General features: G+C 44.6%; 1 protein-coding gene across 2 annotated transcripts in view; it reads left to right on the forward strand.

The window, feature by feature from the left end:
- The window catches only part of SH3RF3 (SH3 domain containing ring finger 3), a 256,876-nt gene that overhangs the window by 232,364 nt on the left and 10,156 nt on the right, over nucleotides 1-14,356 (forward strand). For both annotated transcript variants that reach the window (XM_027743512.2, XM_039384464.1), the window contains exon 9: nucleotides 4,684-5,021. In XM_027743512.2, the coding sequence (XP_027599313.2) occupies nucleotides 4,684-5,021 (338 nt within the window). The remainder of the gene's footprint in view (nucleotides 1-4,683; nucleotides 5,022-14,356) is intronic.

The raw sequence follows: 14,356 nt of genomic DNA on the forward strand, positions 1-14,356 counted from the left end.
ACAAGCATTGACAAAGTTAAACAAGCAATAAAAGTGGTGGTCTGGGGGTACTGACTGATAGATGAGTTCCTCATTTGTGAGGGCATTTGAGCCCTCATAGGACTCAGGGCAGCATTTAAACAGTTTTGTTTCTCTTTTCTTCATTTTTAAATGAAACCTCTTTTTCTCCCTCTGGCTCTCTTATCTATTGATGTAACTGGTGTTGCATGAGAAATTACCTCATTTCAGTGACTGGAGACAGCTTTTCTATCAGCTGCGGTAAGGCTTCTTCATTTATTTAATGAACCTGGATAGGTAGAAAATTAAGTATTAGGAGCTGAAGATAAAAAAAAACGAAACCAGAATGTTCTGTGTATTCGGGTGGTTTAAAAAAAATATACCGTTATTAACATAGCCAGTACATATAATTGGTATTTGGATTATGGCATGATTATTACTCTGCAGACAGGGGACTCTGTTAGCACTCAGTCATCAATGAAGTAGCTGCATTCTGTCCTCATCTCATTTCTGAAGCTGAAAGAAGAGCTAGTTATTATCTTCAAGTGAGTTATTAATGAGAGGAAAAATCATCCCCAATTACTGTGAAGCAAAATATTTCAACATTATATATCTCAGACTTTAATTTTGATCCTTCATGAGTTCTTAAAGTCAGATGGTATTCATTTTCCCAAACATTCCTACATCAACATATTGAGAGGAACTTGCACCTGTCCAAGTGCTGGCTTCCCTAAGTGTATGCTTCAGGGTCACAGAAGTGCTGCCCACCCCATCTTTGTGCTGCTGGAGACCGATTTCCACTGAGATTCCTTCATGCTACACCATAGGAACAGAGTCACAAGTGTAGGCTTTGCCAGAGAAGAAATTCTGACTTGCCTATACTGTCTTTGTTCACAGTCCTTTTTTTTTTTCTTAACTAGAAACAGCCTGGGATTCATTTAAAAGGACTAATTCTGCTCTTTAGCTTTTCTTTGAATCCTTTTGAAATTAATGGTTTGGAAGTTTTGACTCTGAACGTCCTAGAATAAAACCTGAGCAACACAAAGGTGATGATTTATATTCAGTTAAACATGTGGGCAGTAACCAGGAGATGGGAGAAGTGCTGTCCATACTGTGAATCCATCCATCAACACAGATGCGAAGGTCTGACCTTGGCAGATTCAGGAGGTAGGAACGTCAAACACAGTTTGCAGTCAGTTGGAAATGTAGCTACTAGACAAAGAAAACTCAATAATTACACAGCTGTTTCAGTAGATTACAGACTTCCTAGAAAACAATAAACCCCCCATCTGTGAATAGAAAAAAAGTAAACTTTTTTTAAATTCAAAAACTTAATTCCTGAAAGTCATCAGATATGTCCCCTGTAAACTTCTTATCTCAACAGAGTCTGTAACCAATCGTTGTAGATTTCTCTACAGCATTTATGCCCATTAATGCTGCATTGATTTACAGTGAAACTGCTGAAGGACTGTCTTGAATAGACATATAAATATTAATTTCTTGTGAAGGATGGCTGCTATTACACTAAATATTAAATGAATTCATAATACTTGGACATTTGCAATAAATCACTACTGGGACTGCATACTAACATCTCATTCCAATTTTTTGTAAAATTTTTTTAATTTTAAAGCATGGAAAAGGACTGGTTGCTCCAGAAGATATGTACAGCTTTGTAACACTGGAATCATTAACGAATTCCCACAGCGTAAGAAGGAGTTTTAACTTAGTCCCATTTTACAGAAAGGGGGAGGAGACATGAAGTGCTTTAGGTTGAACTGCTGATCATAGGAGGTTCAAACCCTGTCTGTTTCTCAGGAGAGGCGTCACAGGAAATGATCAGCTCCTGACAGTCCTTGTTTTGCTTGAAATGCTCGGAGCAGCATCGGCATAGGATCTGGCCTTACGATGCCAGCAGGCTGAGAGCCAGACTCTAAAGGAGAAAGAGCTGGATGTATTGTCTAATCTCCATGCACACAAAGTGGTTGGTGTCAGTTCACCTCTAAACATCTTGCCCAAGGCCACAACTGGAAAGATGGTACTGCTCAGGTTTTGACTAGGCTTAATTGAATTAAGTCATCTTCTCTCTTCAGAGACCGCAGATCTTCATTTCAGAAGTTTAGTAAAATGCTCAGTGGGGGCTAAAAATCAATTATTTATTTTTCCTTTTGTTAAAGTGGAACAAAGGGTACATCAGCAAGTTCGGTATAGCTTTCTGTTATCCGAGGGATAGTAGCTTAAGTGTAGAAATTTATGCCAGGGCTAACCTTGTAGAGTGGAAGCCATTCTTGTAAACAAAACTGAATGATTGTCAAACTCATCTGCTTTTTAATGTGCAGATGTGTGTGAATATATGCACCCCCTTCTTCCCAAATATTTTTGCTTCTGTGACTTAAATGGTCTAAGTAGCACAAGGTTTTTCTAATGAAAATTTGCCAAGGTATTTAAATTAGAAGCAAAAATTAGAAGATCTGCTACAACACAGGAATATTAATTGTTCGTTATTGTTCACATAGCTACTTTGCATGTGCAAAGCTGCCAATTAAAGAGGCTCAAAGTGCTCACTGCAGCACAATAGCCGTTTCTGCAGAGCCCCACAATGGCTGTTGTATTCTGTCACTGACCTTTGGACACCTTCAAATACGTATTTACACAGGATGCTGGGATCATTAGAGCTGTTGTTTCAGTGTGCCACAGAGAAAGGAGAGTTTTGCAGTTTCGTGAAGAGCTTTAAAATGTGATGTAATGATGACAACAACGATATTGCTTAATTAGAGAGTGAGAGAAACACTGAAGTATTTTTTTGATATTTCAGGTGAATTCCAGGATGCACACCTGACACATTATCCACAACAGTCACTTCCCACTGGGAAAAGAGGATATTTATGAGGGCATTTGGTCTGCTTTGCTGTTGTTTCCAGAGGAATTGATTTAGTTTTTTTGACCTGATGGTGCCATATGGTGCCACCCTGCCTCCTTTAGCTTTCATTGATTCTGACTGGGCGAACATCTTGGCAAGATGGATACTTTCATCCTGGAAGTGAAAAATGCTCTTTTAAAACATAACCAGTGGTATTCAGGAGACGCAGTTCAGACTCTACTCTTCAAAAATCCGTGGATGTTGGCTGTATCACAACAACTGTGCTTCCTTTTAGCTCTTCCGTATCTTAACATCTAAGGTTTTCTTACCAGTCTGTGACAGTTAAAGAGAGCAGACAAGAACTTTGGAAACAGAGATACCAGATACTCCAAGTACATTTACAGTAGTAAACCCAAGTATCTTCTAAAAGCTTATATTTATTTTACTGTATCCCTCCTATTCTTTAAAGCTGCTTTGAAAAATTACTTCAGCAGTCAGAACATAAAAGAGCATAATTTTAAACCTTGCATGGGACATTTTTGTCTGCAGAGAATAAATAAATTACTGGCTTATGTTTCCAAAGCGTGTTCTTACTTGAAGATAGATAGGTAGTTTCTGTTCCATAAGTCTTGCAGTTGCTGGGTTTGATTTTATCCCCTGGGATCCTATTATTGAACAAATTATCAAATACAGCTAAACCTTGCATCCCTGAGTCTCTGAAGTTTTTGGTGCCATGCTCTTCTGACAAAAGAGGAAGAAATCTAATAGACCTTTTGCAAAACTTCTTGTATCATTTTTTAGAAATGGAAAATTTACTGCAGGTTGCAACTCTAGCCTAGTGCTGTGCAGCATGTACCAGAGGATGGCCAGTTTCTGCACACAAACCCTCTATGCAAAAAACTTTCAAGATGAAGGACATAGTATTTGGTATTTATGTGTGCTTGAAGTAAATGTGCAGCAGGATTTCTCACTGCACTAAGACTCACAATGTCAGATATGTTTCTTCAGTAATGCAGGCTGAACTATTTTTTTTTCACATTAATTGAAAAGATGCTGTTATCTTCTTTTCATTCTTCTGTATCAGAAACCCTTGTAGAACTTTGAAACTTCTCATGCACTGCCGCTGCAATTGCCAATTGTGAATTTTGTGGTCTATCTTGAAATATCAAGGTGATACTGTTGCCTTAATACATGAGAAGTGACCCACTTCTAGGAGGGAGACACGAATAGGTATCGCTGTGTGATGCAGGATGTGAAGGGAAGCACATGCTCAAAAGAACTGTTAAACCACTGTCTCGTGCTTCCATTCTCCCTACAGTAAATCTGCATCAGATAGTAAATGAGGCAGTAATGATGAATGCTTCCCTTCAATGGGCTGGGATCTGAAATCTCTCCTCAGCCCATTGGGCTTCCCAGTAGAGGTTTTTGGCCACAGGTCCTGATCTGTTACTTGTGGGGTATTTCTCTATTATCCTGGAAGGGAGAGGGCAGCATTCTGCTGTCTTCTTTGCATGGGAAGTTTGTACCTTTGCTGTCCCACTGTAGCTGCACTATTTCTTTCAAAAGGCACATGATCACTACCTGGATAGATTTGAAAATGGAGATAGTCTTTGCAGCATGTTTGGTCCTTATTCTGATGAATGAGTTGAAGCTGTGTTGGATGGGGAGGATCTTTATTACAGAAAGCTCAAGTTCTACCTGGATCCACCTCTAGTCATGATAGTTTTGAGAGGTTTTCTGCCACACACATTGGGATTGTTCAATAGAAAAACAAAGGGAGTTGGTATGTCTGCTCACTGCCCATATTTCGTTTGGTTCCTTTGCAGAAGGAGAAGAAGAGCGGGCTGTTGAAACTTCTAGCAGGAGCATCAACAAAAAAGAAGTCGCGCTCCCCACCATCTGTGTCCCCCACGCATGACCCCCAGACAGCCATCGAAGGAGTTCTGCAGGGAGCAGTGGGACCTGAGCTCTCCTCTCTCTCCAGTCATGGCCGAGCCGGCTCATGCCCTATTGAGAGTGAAATGCAAGGAGCTATGGGATTGGAGCCTCTGCACAGGAAAACAGGCTCCTTGGATTTGAATTTTTCCATCCCTTCTCCTGCCAGGCCACCCCTCTCTTCCATGGCAGCTATTCGGCCAGAGCCCAAGCCTTTACCCCGGGAAAGGTAAGCTATGTATTTCCTGAAGTTGCCAGTGTCCTCAGGGAGCATTTGGAGGAGGGCTGCAAGTTTAACTTGCTCAGGGGTTGTTGAAGTTTTGCTGCTCTGTGAATTGACTGTAGGTGGCTCAGCTGTCTTTTAGGAAGACAGGGCTTACACGTGTCTGCCCATTGAAAGTCATTTGGCACACAGTGCAGGTTTGAAAAAGTGGTGATCAGCCTCTGTCCGTGACACCGTACAGCCCTGGTCTAAATATGGAGGACAGCAGTGCTTTCTCAGTGTAAATGGTGTAAATGCTGTTGGCAAATGCCACTTTTTTTTGAGATCCCTATGTTTTAATAAACTTATGGTGTTGACATGTTATATCCCACTTGGGGGTAACAGATGTGATGTGTTTGCTTATCAAAGCTCTTCCTGTCCTATTCTGCAAAACCAAAGGCTGTTTTGAATTCTCCTTGTTTAGGATACTTACAGGTATGACCGTCTTCAGTGACCTCTTACCAAAAGTGTAGCTCATTTCTAGAGAAGGATGTACCAGTGACTCTGGAGTTCATTTCAGCAGTCTGCTCTGCACCGTGGTACTTTAGAATAAAGGACTTTGCAAAGCCAAAAAGAGTAGAGTAGGAGCACCAAAATACAAAAGCAGGTGGAGAGAGAGATAACTGGCCAGAAACAAGGGTAGAGAGAAGAACTGGGTCTCCATGTGCAGAGTCATATTGGCTTCAGGTAAATGTTTTCTACTGCAGTTTGAGCATGGGAAAGGGAGTAGATAATATATGGCTACAATGCTATGGAAATGCTTTCCACTCAAAAAGTGTTTGAGGAGAACATGTTTTTTACAAAAGCATCAAGGAATTTTCAAAAAGCCATTTAGGGAACTCTCTTGAGTTGGTATTTAAAACAATTTTGAAACAACATCAAAATTGCAGAAGTTTGAAAGAAACTACTTTTTTCTGAGTGTATGAAAGAGGCTGAAGGGAATGGGAAAGACAGCTGACTCTGAATCCAGTTGGATCATGAGCCAGATGATGTAGGGCATAATAAGGATAGTTCATACCTTACACAGTGTTTTATTGAATGCATGTTGGAACTCAGTTGGGAAGGTGACAATGACACCATAACATATTTTAACCTTTCTATGGCATCTGGTTTGTTACCATAAAACCTCTTGCTGAGTAAAGTACATAAACAGCCCAGCAGGTACTAAGGGGATTGAAAATTGATTCACTGGCATCAAATCTAACTCTAGATGAGAAATCACTAAAAATTGATTATTTATGTAGGTAGTGCAGCCCAACAAGATTTGGGTCTGGGACCTGCATTTTCCAACATAAAGCCTTTGCTGTTGCAGAACGGAGGACAGAGGTGAAGCTGGGTAATGAAAGAAGGCAGACCCATTGGTACAGAGCTTATTCAACTTATCGGTAAGGACAACACAGAGTAACAGTATATTAGAGAAGAACCAAATCTGAGGCAAAGTGGAGTGTTCTCAGAGAATCATCCTAAGAAGAATGAAAGATTTAAAACTACGTACTTGCAATGAGGGATACAGGGAGTTCTGGTACACCTGGTAAAGAGCAGGCTCAGGAATGGCTTGGTAACACTCCGTAAGAGACTGCAGTCAGGACAAAGATGGGAATATTTTTACTCTAGATTTGGCATTTTGTCTAAAAGAGATGCTGTTGTTCAAGTGCAACTACTAAATTTGAAGCAGAAATAAATGCAAGGCAAGTCCTTCAGCACTGTAACGAAGGCAGTGAGAGCAGACTATTGCAGTAGTCTCTTGTCCTTAAAATCCATGAAAAAGCAATTTAGTAAAAGGAGTGAAAAACCAATCCCTATTTAGGCACACTTAATTTGGTCTACATCAGTTCAGATTAATGCTATAAGAAAAGATAAATCGATATAAACCAGATTTAGCACAAGCGTAACTAAATCAGTGGACTGCTGCACCTTTAGTTAAATGTAGCCATGAAAAGAAGCCAGGAAGAACAGCCCCTGACATCTCCAGAACTGACTGTTAAGGTGCTTCTCTCAAAGCTTTACTGTAGAGAATTCCAGACACATCATTTTATATTCCAGGGCTAGTCCCACTTCCTACAAATTTCTCGGTCCACCTCAGGGTGGTCCAGATAGGGAAACATTTATCCGATGACCATTTTAAGTGGCAGAATAGAACCAGCTGTTCTGGAATCAGGAGCAAATAGATTTAGACTGCTAAAACTGACTAAATACTTCCAGTTGCAGTATATTCTGATAAGGAACTTACTCTGATTTTAATTCCTGAGTCTTAAATCCAAAAATAAGCTATAATTGAAGTAACCCTAATTATACACAGCAGGCAAGATTCTCTAATTGATTTATGAATTAACTTCCATATCGTTGGTGTATCTGCATTCCTTAACTGATCATATGGGTTTTTTCATGTCCATAATGGGAAATATTAATTACCTTCATGCACTAGGAAGGATAATGCTTAGTTCTGGAATAATCTAAGCAGTTTCATTAAACACTTGTCTCCTAGAAATTCATCCCACATCCATCTGTGCTCATTAAATCATCAAATTTTCTCAGAAGTACCAAATTATATTTTTTTTAAAACAAATTATGGTTTTCAAACCACTTGTTCTTGTCACATCTGGCAATGGAGCAACTTGCATTCAACATCACTCAGCTCCATATTTTGCTTGTTTGCATTTTGTTGCATTTCATCTGCACAGTAGGAGCAATTCTCTGAGAAAGAAAAGGGAGAAGAGGGAAAAAAAGGTTAGATAAACAGATTCAGATGCTGGATGAAATTTCAAAAAGCTGCAAAGCATTTCAGTACACTTAGCTGTACTTGGCTTTCTGTCTCCCAACGCCCATCTGTGCGCATAGAAACAGAACACTGAAAGATTGGAAGAAGTAGCGCATTCCTTAATATTTACAGCATTTGAAATGAGGCTCAAGCAGGCAGCAGAGCACCGCTACTTTTCCTATAGAGGTTGGCTTGCAACTCCAGCTCTTCCCATATCCAGGTTACTGATCAAACCCAATGCACCAAGGGGTGCATTAAAGGGCTCTGATTGCTCATGATTTAAGGGAAGAATTGCCTATTCTGCTGCCTGACAGTTGTCCTAGTTAGGACAACTGAGACCAGTTCATCAGGGTATGGGTGTAACCCAAAACTGTGTATTCTATAGCCTTCCATGCCATTTCCCAGAAACTGTTATCAATGAACCATTTACACCATCTGCCCATAGAGCCTGACTCCTCAGGCTACAAACTAGGTGTTAAGAGGCCTGTGAGATAGGAGGATGCTCCTGTCCTCACACCATTTGTGGAACTCCCCGCCCTGAGGGAAGTGCTGAGCATTCCTGCCTGAACTGCAGGATATATAATCTTGGAGTCTTGGAACATTTGGAACCACTCTGTGGGATCCAGAGAAGGACTGCGGCTCATCGCTCTCAAACAGACTTGGACCACCCTATACTGGACTCCAATCACCACTTTGACCAGACTGCAACAGCTCTCCCCCCAGCATCTCACTGCAATCACCACTTTTGACTAGACTGCAACAGCTCTCCCACCAGCAGGTTCTTCCCCTCTCCCTTTACTTTGGACTCAAGCGGGGCCCAAGGAACACCACGTTGTTCATGCCCCAGGGTACTGGGTTATACATTTGGGTTTTGTGGGTTATGACCAATTGTTTGTTTGTATGATTGTACTTACTGTATTATTTTAGTAAATTGTTATTCTGACTTATAATCTCTCCTTTGAGTTGAGTTCATTTCCCCTGCTGGTTAACTCTTAAACCAGCACATTTTTTGGCCGCCCAACGTGGGGCAGAGAGAGAGAAGTCAGAATCACAATTTCACTTTAAGCATTTGTTTATTTGGATATAGAAACTCCCTGATCACCATGTTGTTTGATGCAGTCACATGGATGTTGTATTTGAGCCTGTTCATATTTCCACAGATGGGGAACTATTTGCCTGTTTTGATGCTCTCTTTAAGACCAGGGAGAGGGATCCAAATTGCTTTATTAGTATATTATGTTTATGTCATTCTAACATCAGAAGCAATGAGTTTCATTGTAAATGTGTATTCAGTCCTGTTTGCCTGTCCTGGTTTGGGTTGCTACCTCTGGGGTTTCATTAAAAATCGTACCCAGCCCTTTGGGGGAACAGGGGGGGATGGTTGTTTCCAGCCTCTCACCTCCTTCTTCCCCTTCAGACCTGCTACAACAGTTTTTGAAAATATTGAGTTCCCTTTTGATGTTAAGGACAGTATAATGTTATTGTTAGTGTTGCTCTGTCTGCTCTGTACTGTGTACACCATGTTTAGGGTCAGAACAGGGCCTTCTAGGGAGGTTGTCTGGACACCTGCCCTGGGAGTAGATAATGCTGAGTGGCACGGGAAGTGGGAGGACATCAGCCAGTATTTGGAGAAGTTTTCTCCTCCAATGATCTGGAAATTCACCCCTGAACAACTGCAGGATCCTGTTAGCATGATAAGACTGGTGAAGGAAAAATGCTCTGGCAGCTCCAGAGATGGCCAGCTCACAGCAACCTGCTGGGCCCTGGCCACTGCCTACCGGACACTACTTGACATGGTACAGCACTGTCAGGGGGAGGAGAGAAGGACCAAATCCGCAGGCACCACGTCCACCCAAACCACAGCTGAGTCAGAGGGAGAAAGAAATAAACCAACCATCTCCGTGTCCACACAAACCATCGAGGAGCCAGAAGAACAACCAAAACCAATAGCAGTCGCCCCTGTCCAGAAAAGGAAATCAAAGACTAAATCAGTCCGTATAGCAAATGATGACGAAGAGGCAGGACCTTCACACCCACTGGAGGAGACAGAGCCAGAAATAATCACTCGGTCCCTATCCCTGGGTGAGCTACGCGAGCTCCGGAGAGAGTTCACACGACAGGCGAACGAGTCCATTCTGACCTGGCTGCTCCGAATCTGGGATGCCGCAGCTAACGATACAATCCTAGATGGGACTGAAGCCAGACAGCTGGGGTCCCTGTCTCGAGATGTAGTCATTGATCAGGGGATTGGAAGGAGGCAGGAAACTCTCAGCCTCTGGCGGCGACTGTTGTGCAGTGTGAGGGAGAGATACCTTTGCAAGGAGGACCTCCACGTACAGCAAGGACAGTGGAACAAGGTATCCGGTGCTTAAGGGAGTTAGCTGTACTGGAGATAATCTTTTCAGACGATGAAAGATTCCCTAAAAGTCCAGATGGCGTACAGTGCACCTCCCAGATGTGGTTAAAGTTTGCACGACTCGGGCCAGAAATGTATTCCCGCTACTTAGCAACGCTGCAATGGAGGGAGGGAGAGGACAAGGTGGGAGCATTGGTTAGTAAACTCAGGATGTATGAAGACACTGTCACCGCCCCATTACGAGCCCACGTCTCATCTGTGGAAACCAAACTGGCTGAACACGTCAGAAGCCTGGAAGAGAAAATTGAAGAGGGACACCAGAAGCTAAGAGAGGAAATTAAGGAAGGGATCTTCCATATCTCACCAGGACAAACAAGAGTCTCTGCTATTAGGAGCCAGCGTCCCCCAGCTAAGGAGAGAAGGTACACTCCACGTGGCGATCTATGGTTTTACCTCCGTGAGCACGGAGAAGATATGAGGAAGTGGGATGGGAAACCCACCCCTTCCTTAGCAGCCCGGGTACGTGAACTGAAAAGAGGAACAAGTACCACAAGGAACTCTTCAAGGGTAAACGCTGCTCCAGTCTCTCGTGGGCAAGACTCCAGACGGTACAGGAATGATGATACGTCTGATCCTCTTGAAGGGACCTCCAGGTCATACCCACAAGAAGAGCACAATGAGTACCATGACCAGGACTAGGGGTGCCCTGCCTCTAGCCAGGTAGAGGAGAGGGACAATCGAGTCTATTGGACAGTGTGGATTCGGTGGCCTGGCACATCAGAGCCACAAAGGTATAAGGCCTTAGTGGACACCGGCGCACAATGTACTTTAATGCCATCAAGATACGTAGGGGCAGAATCCATCTCCATTTCTGGGGTGACAGGGGGATCCCAACAGCTGACTGTACTGGAAGCTGAAGTGAGCCTGACTGGGAAGGAATGGCACAGACACCCCATCGTGACTGGCCCAGAGGCCCCGTGCATCCTTGGCATAGATTACCTGAGGAGTGGGTATTTCAAAGACCCAAAAGGACTTCGTTGGGCTTTTGGCATAGCTGCTGTGGAGACGGAGGAAATTAGACAGTTGAACACCTTGCCTGGTCTCTCAGAGGACCCCTCTGCTGTGGGACTGCTGAAGGTTGAAGAACAATTGGTACCGATAGCCACAGCAACAGTGCACCGTCGGCAATACCGCACCGACCGAGACTCTGTGACCCCTATACATAAGATGATCCGTGAACTGGAGACCCAGGGGGTGGTCAGCAAGACTCGCTCACCCTTTAATAGCCCTATATGGCCAGTGCGTAAGTCCAGTGGGGAGTGGAGGCTGACGGTGGATTACCGTGGACTCAATGAAGTCACACCACCCCTGAGTGCTGCTGTGCCGGACATGCTGGAGCTCCAGTACGAGCTGGAGTCCAAGGAAGCCAAGTGGTATGCCACCATTGACATTGCCAATGCCTTTTTCTCCATTCCTTTGGCAGCGGAGTGCAGGCCACAATTTGCTTTCACTTGGAGAGGTGTGCAGTACACCTGGAATCGACTGCCTCAGGGGTGGAAACACAGTCCCAGCATTTGCCATGGACTGATCCAGACTGCACTGGAAAAGGGTGAGGCTCCAGAGCACCTACAGTACATTGACGACATCATTGTATGGGGGAACACGGCGGGCGAAGTCTTTGAGAAAGGAGAGAAGATAATCCAGATTCTCCTAAGAGCCGGTTTTGCCATTAAACGGAGTAAGGTCAAGGGACCTGCTCAGGAAATTCAGTTCCTAGGAGTGAAGTGGCAAGATGGACGCCGCCTAATTCCCATGGAGGTGATTAACAAAATAGCAGCCATGTCCCCACCAACCAGCAAGAAGGAAACACAGGCTTTCCTAGGTGCTGTGGGCTTTTGGAGGATGCATATCCCCGAGTATAGTCAGATTGTAAGCCCTCTCTACCTTGTGACACGGAAGAAAAATGATTTCCAGTGGGGCCCCGAACAACAACAAGCCTTTGAACAAATTAAACAGGAGATTGCCCATGCGGTAGCCCTTGGGCCAGTAAGGACAGGACAGGACGTGAAGAACGTGCTCTACACCGCAGCCGGGGAGAATGGCCCTTCTTGGAGCCTCTGGCAGAAAGTGCCTGGGGAGACCCGAGGACGACCGCTGGGATTCTGGAGTCGGGGATACAAAGGATCTGAAGCCAGTTATACACCAACTGAGAAAGAGATCCTGGCTGCCTATGAAGGAGTTCGAGCTGCCTCAGAAGTAATCGGCACCGAAGCGCAGCTCCTCCTGGCACCCCGACTACCAGTGCTGGGCTGGATGTTCAAGGGAAGAGTTCCTTCCACACATCACGCCACCGATGCCACGTGGAGTAAGTGGATCGCTCTGATCACGCAGCGAACCCGGATAGGGAACCCTAATCGCCCTGGGATTCTGGAAATTATCACCAATTGGCCCGAAGGTGAGAGTTTCGGACTATCCTCTGAAGAAGAGGAGGAGAAGGTGACACGGGCTGAGGAGGCCCCACCATATGACAAGCTACCAGCAGATGAAAGGCGATATGTGCTCTTCACGGATGGCTCCTGCCGCATTGTAGGGACAAACCGAAAATGGAAGGCAGCTGTATGGAGTCCCACACGGCGAGTTGCAGAAGCGACCGAAGGACAAGGTGGGTCAAGTCAGTTTGCAGAGCTTAAAGCCGTTCAGTTGGCTTTGGATATAGCTGAACGAGAGAAGTGGCCAAGACTCTATCTCTACACTGACTCATGGATGGTGGCCAATGCTCTGTGGGGATGGCTGGAGCGATGGAAAAAGGCCAACTGGCAGCGCCAAGGGAAACCCATCTGGGCGGCGGAGATGTGGCAGGACATCGCTGGCCGGGTAGAGAAGCTGAGTGTGAAGGTCCGTCACGTAGACGCTCATGTAGGCAAGAAACGGGCTAATGAGGAGCATCGTAACAACGAGCAGGCGGACCGAGCTGCCAGGATTAAAGTCTCTCAGGTAGATCTGGATTGGCAGCACAAAGGAGAATTATTTCTGGCTCGATGGGCCCATGACGCCTCTGGTCACCAGGGGAGAGATGCAACATACAGATGGGCTCGTGACCGAGGGGTGGACTTAACCAAGGACATTGTCTCACAGGTCATCCATGACTGCGAGACGTGTGCTGCCATCAAGCAGGCCAAGCGGGTGAAGCCTCTATGGTATGGTGGACGGTGGTCAAAGTACAGGTATGGGGAAGCCTGGCAAGTTGACTACATCACGCTCCCCAAAACCCGCCAAGGCAAGCACTACGTACTGACCATGGTAGAAGGGAGTACTGGATGGTTGGAGACATACCCCGTGCCTCATGCCACTGCCCGGAATACCATCCTGGGCCTTGAAAAACAAGTCCTGTGGCGACACGGCACCCCGGAGAGAATTGAGTCTGATAATGGGACCCATTTCAAGAATGGCCTCGTAGACACCTGGGCCAAAGAGCACGGCATTGAGTGGGTGTATCATATCCCCTACCATGCACCAGCTGCTGGAAAAGTTGAGCGGTGCAACGGACTGCTGAAAACCACCCTGAAGGCACTGTGTGGGGAGACTCTCAAACACTGGGAGCTGCATTTAGCAAAGGCCACCTGGTTGGTCAACACCCGAGGCTCCATCAATCGAGCTGGCCCTGCCCAATCAGAACTTTTGCATACTGTAGATGGAGATAAAGTCCCCGTGGTACATATGAGAGGAATGTTAGGGAAGACTGTATGGATTAGTCCCACCTCAAGCAAAGGCAAACCCATCCGAGGGATTGTTTTTGCTCAAGGACCTGGTTCCACCTGGTGGGTAATGCAAAAAGATGGGGAGACACGTTGTGTACCACAAGGGAACCTAATTTTGAGTGAGAATGGTCTGTAATGTTTCATTGTATATATATATATAGAGATAGATAGATGTATATAGTTTTAAAGGGATATAGTTTTTTTAAAGGGGGTTAATTTGGGCATGACATGGATGGCATAGAATAAGGGGTGGATAATGTCCTAGTTAGGACAACTGAGACCAGTTCATCAGGGTATGGGTGTAACCCAAAACTGTGTATTCTATAGCCTTCCATGCCATTTCCCAGAAACTGTTATCAATGAACCATTTACACCATCTGCCCATAGAGCCTGACTCCTCAGGCTATAAACTAGGTGTTAAGAGGCCTGT

This window comes from Pipra filicauda, unplaced genomic scaffold, assembly GCF_003945595.2.
Source record: "Pipra filicauda isolate LSUMZ 115617 unplaced genomic scaffold, ASM394559v2 scaffold115_size4368891_pilon, whole genome shotgun sequence".
In the NCBI taxonomy this organism is placed as follows: Eukaryota; Metazoa; Chordata; class Aves; order Passeriformes; family Pipridae; genus Pipra; species Pipra filicauda.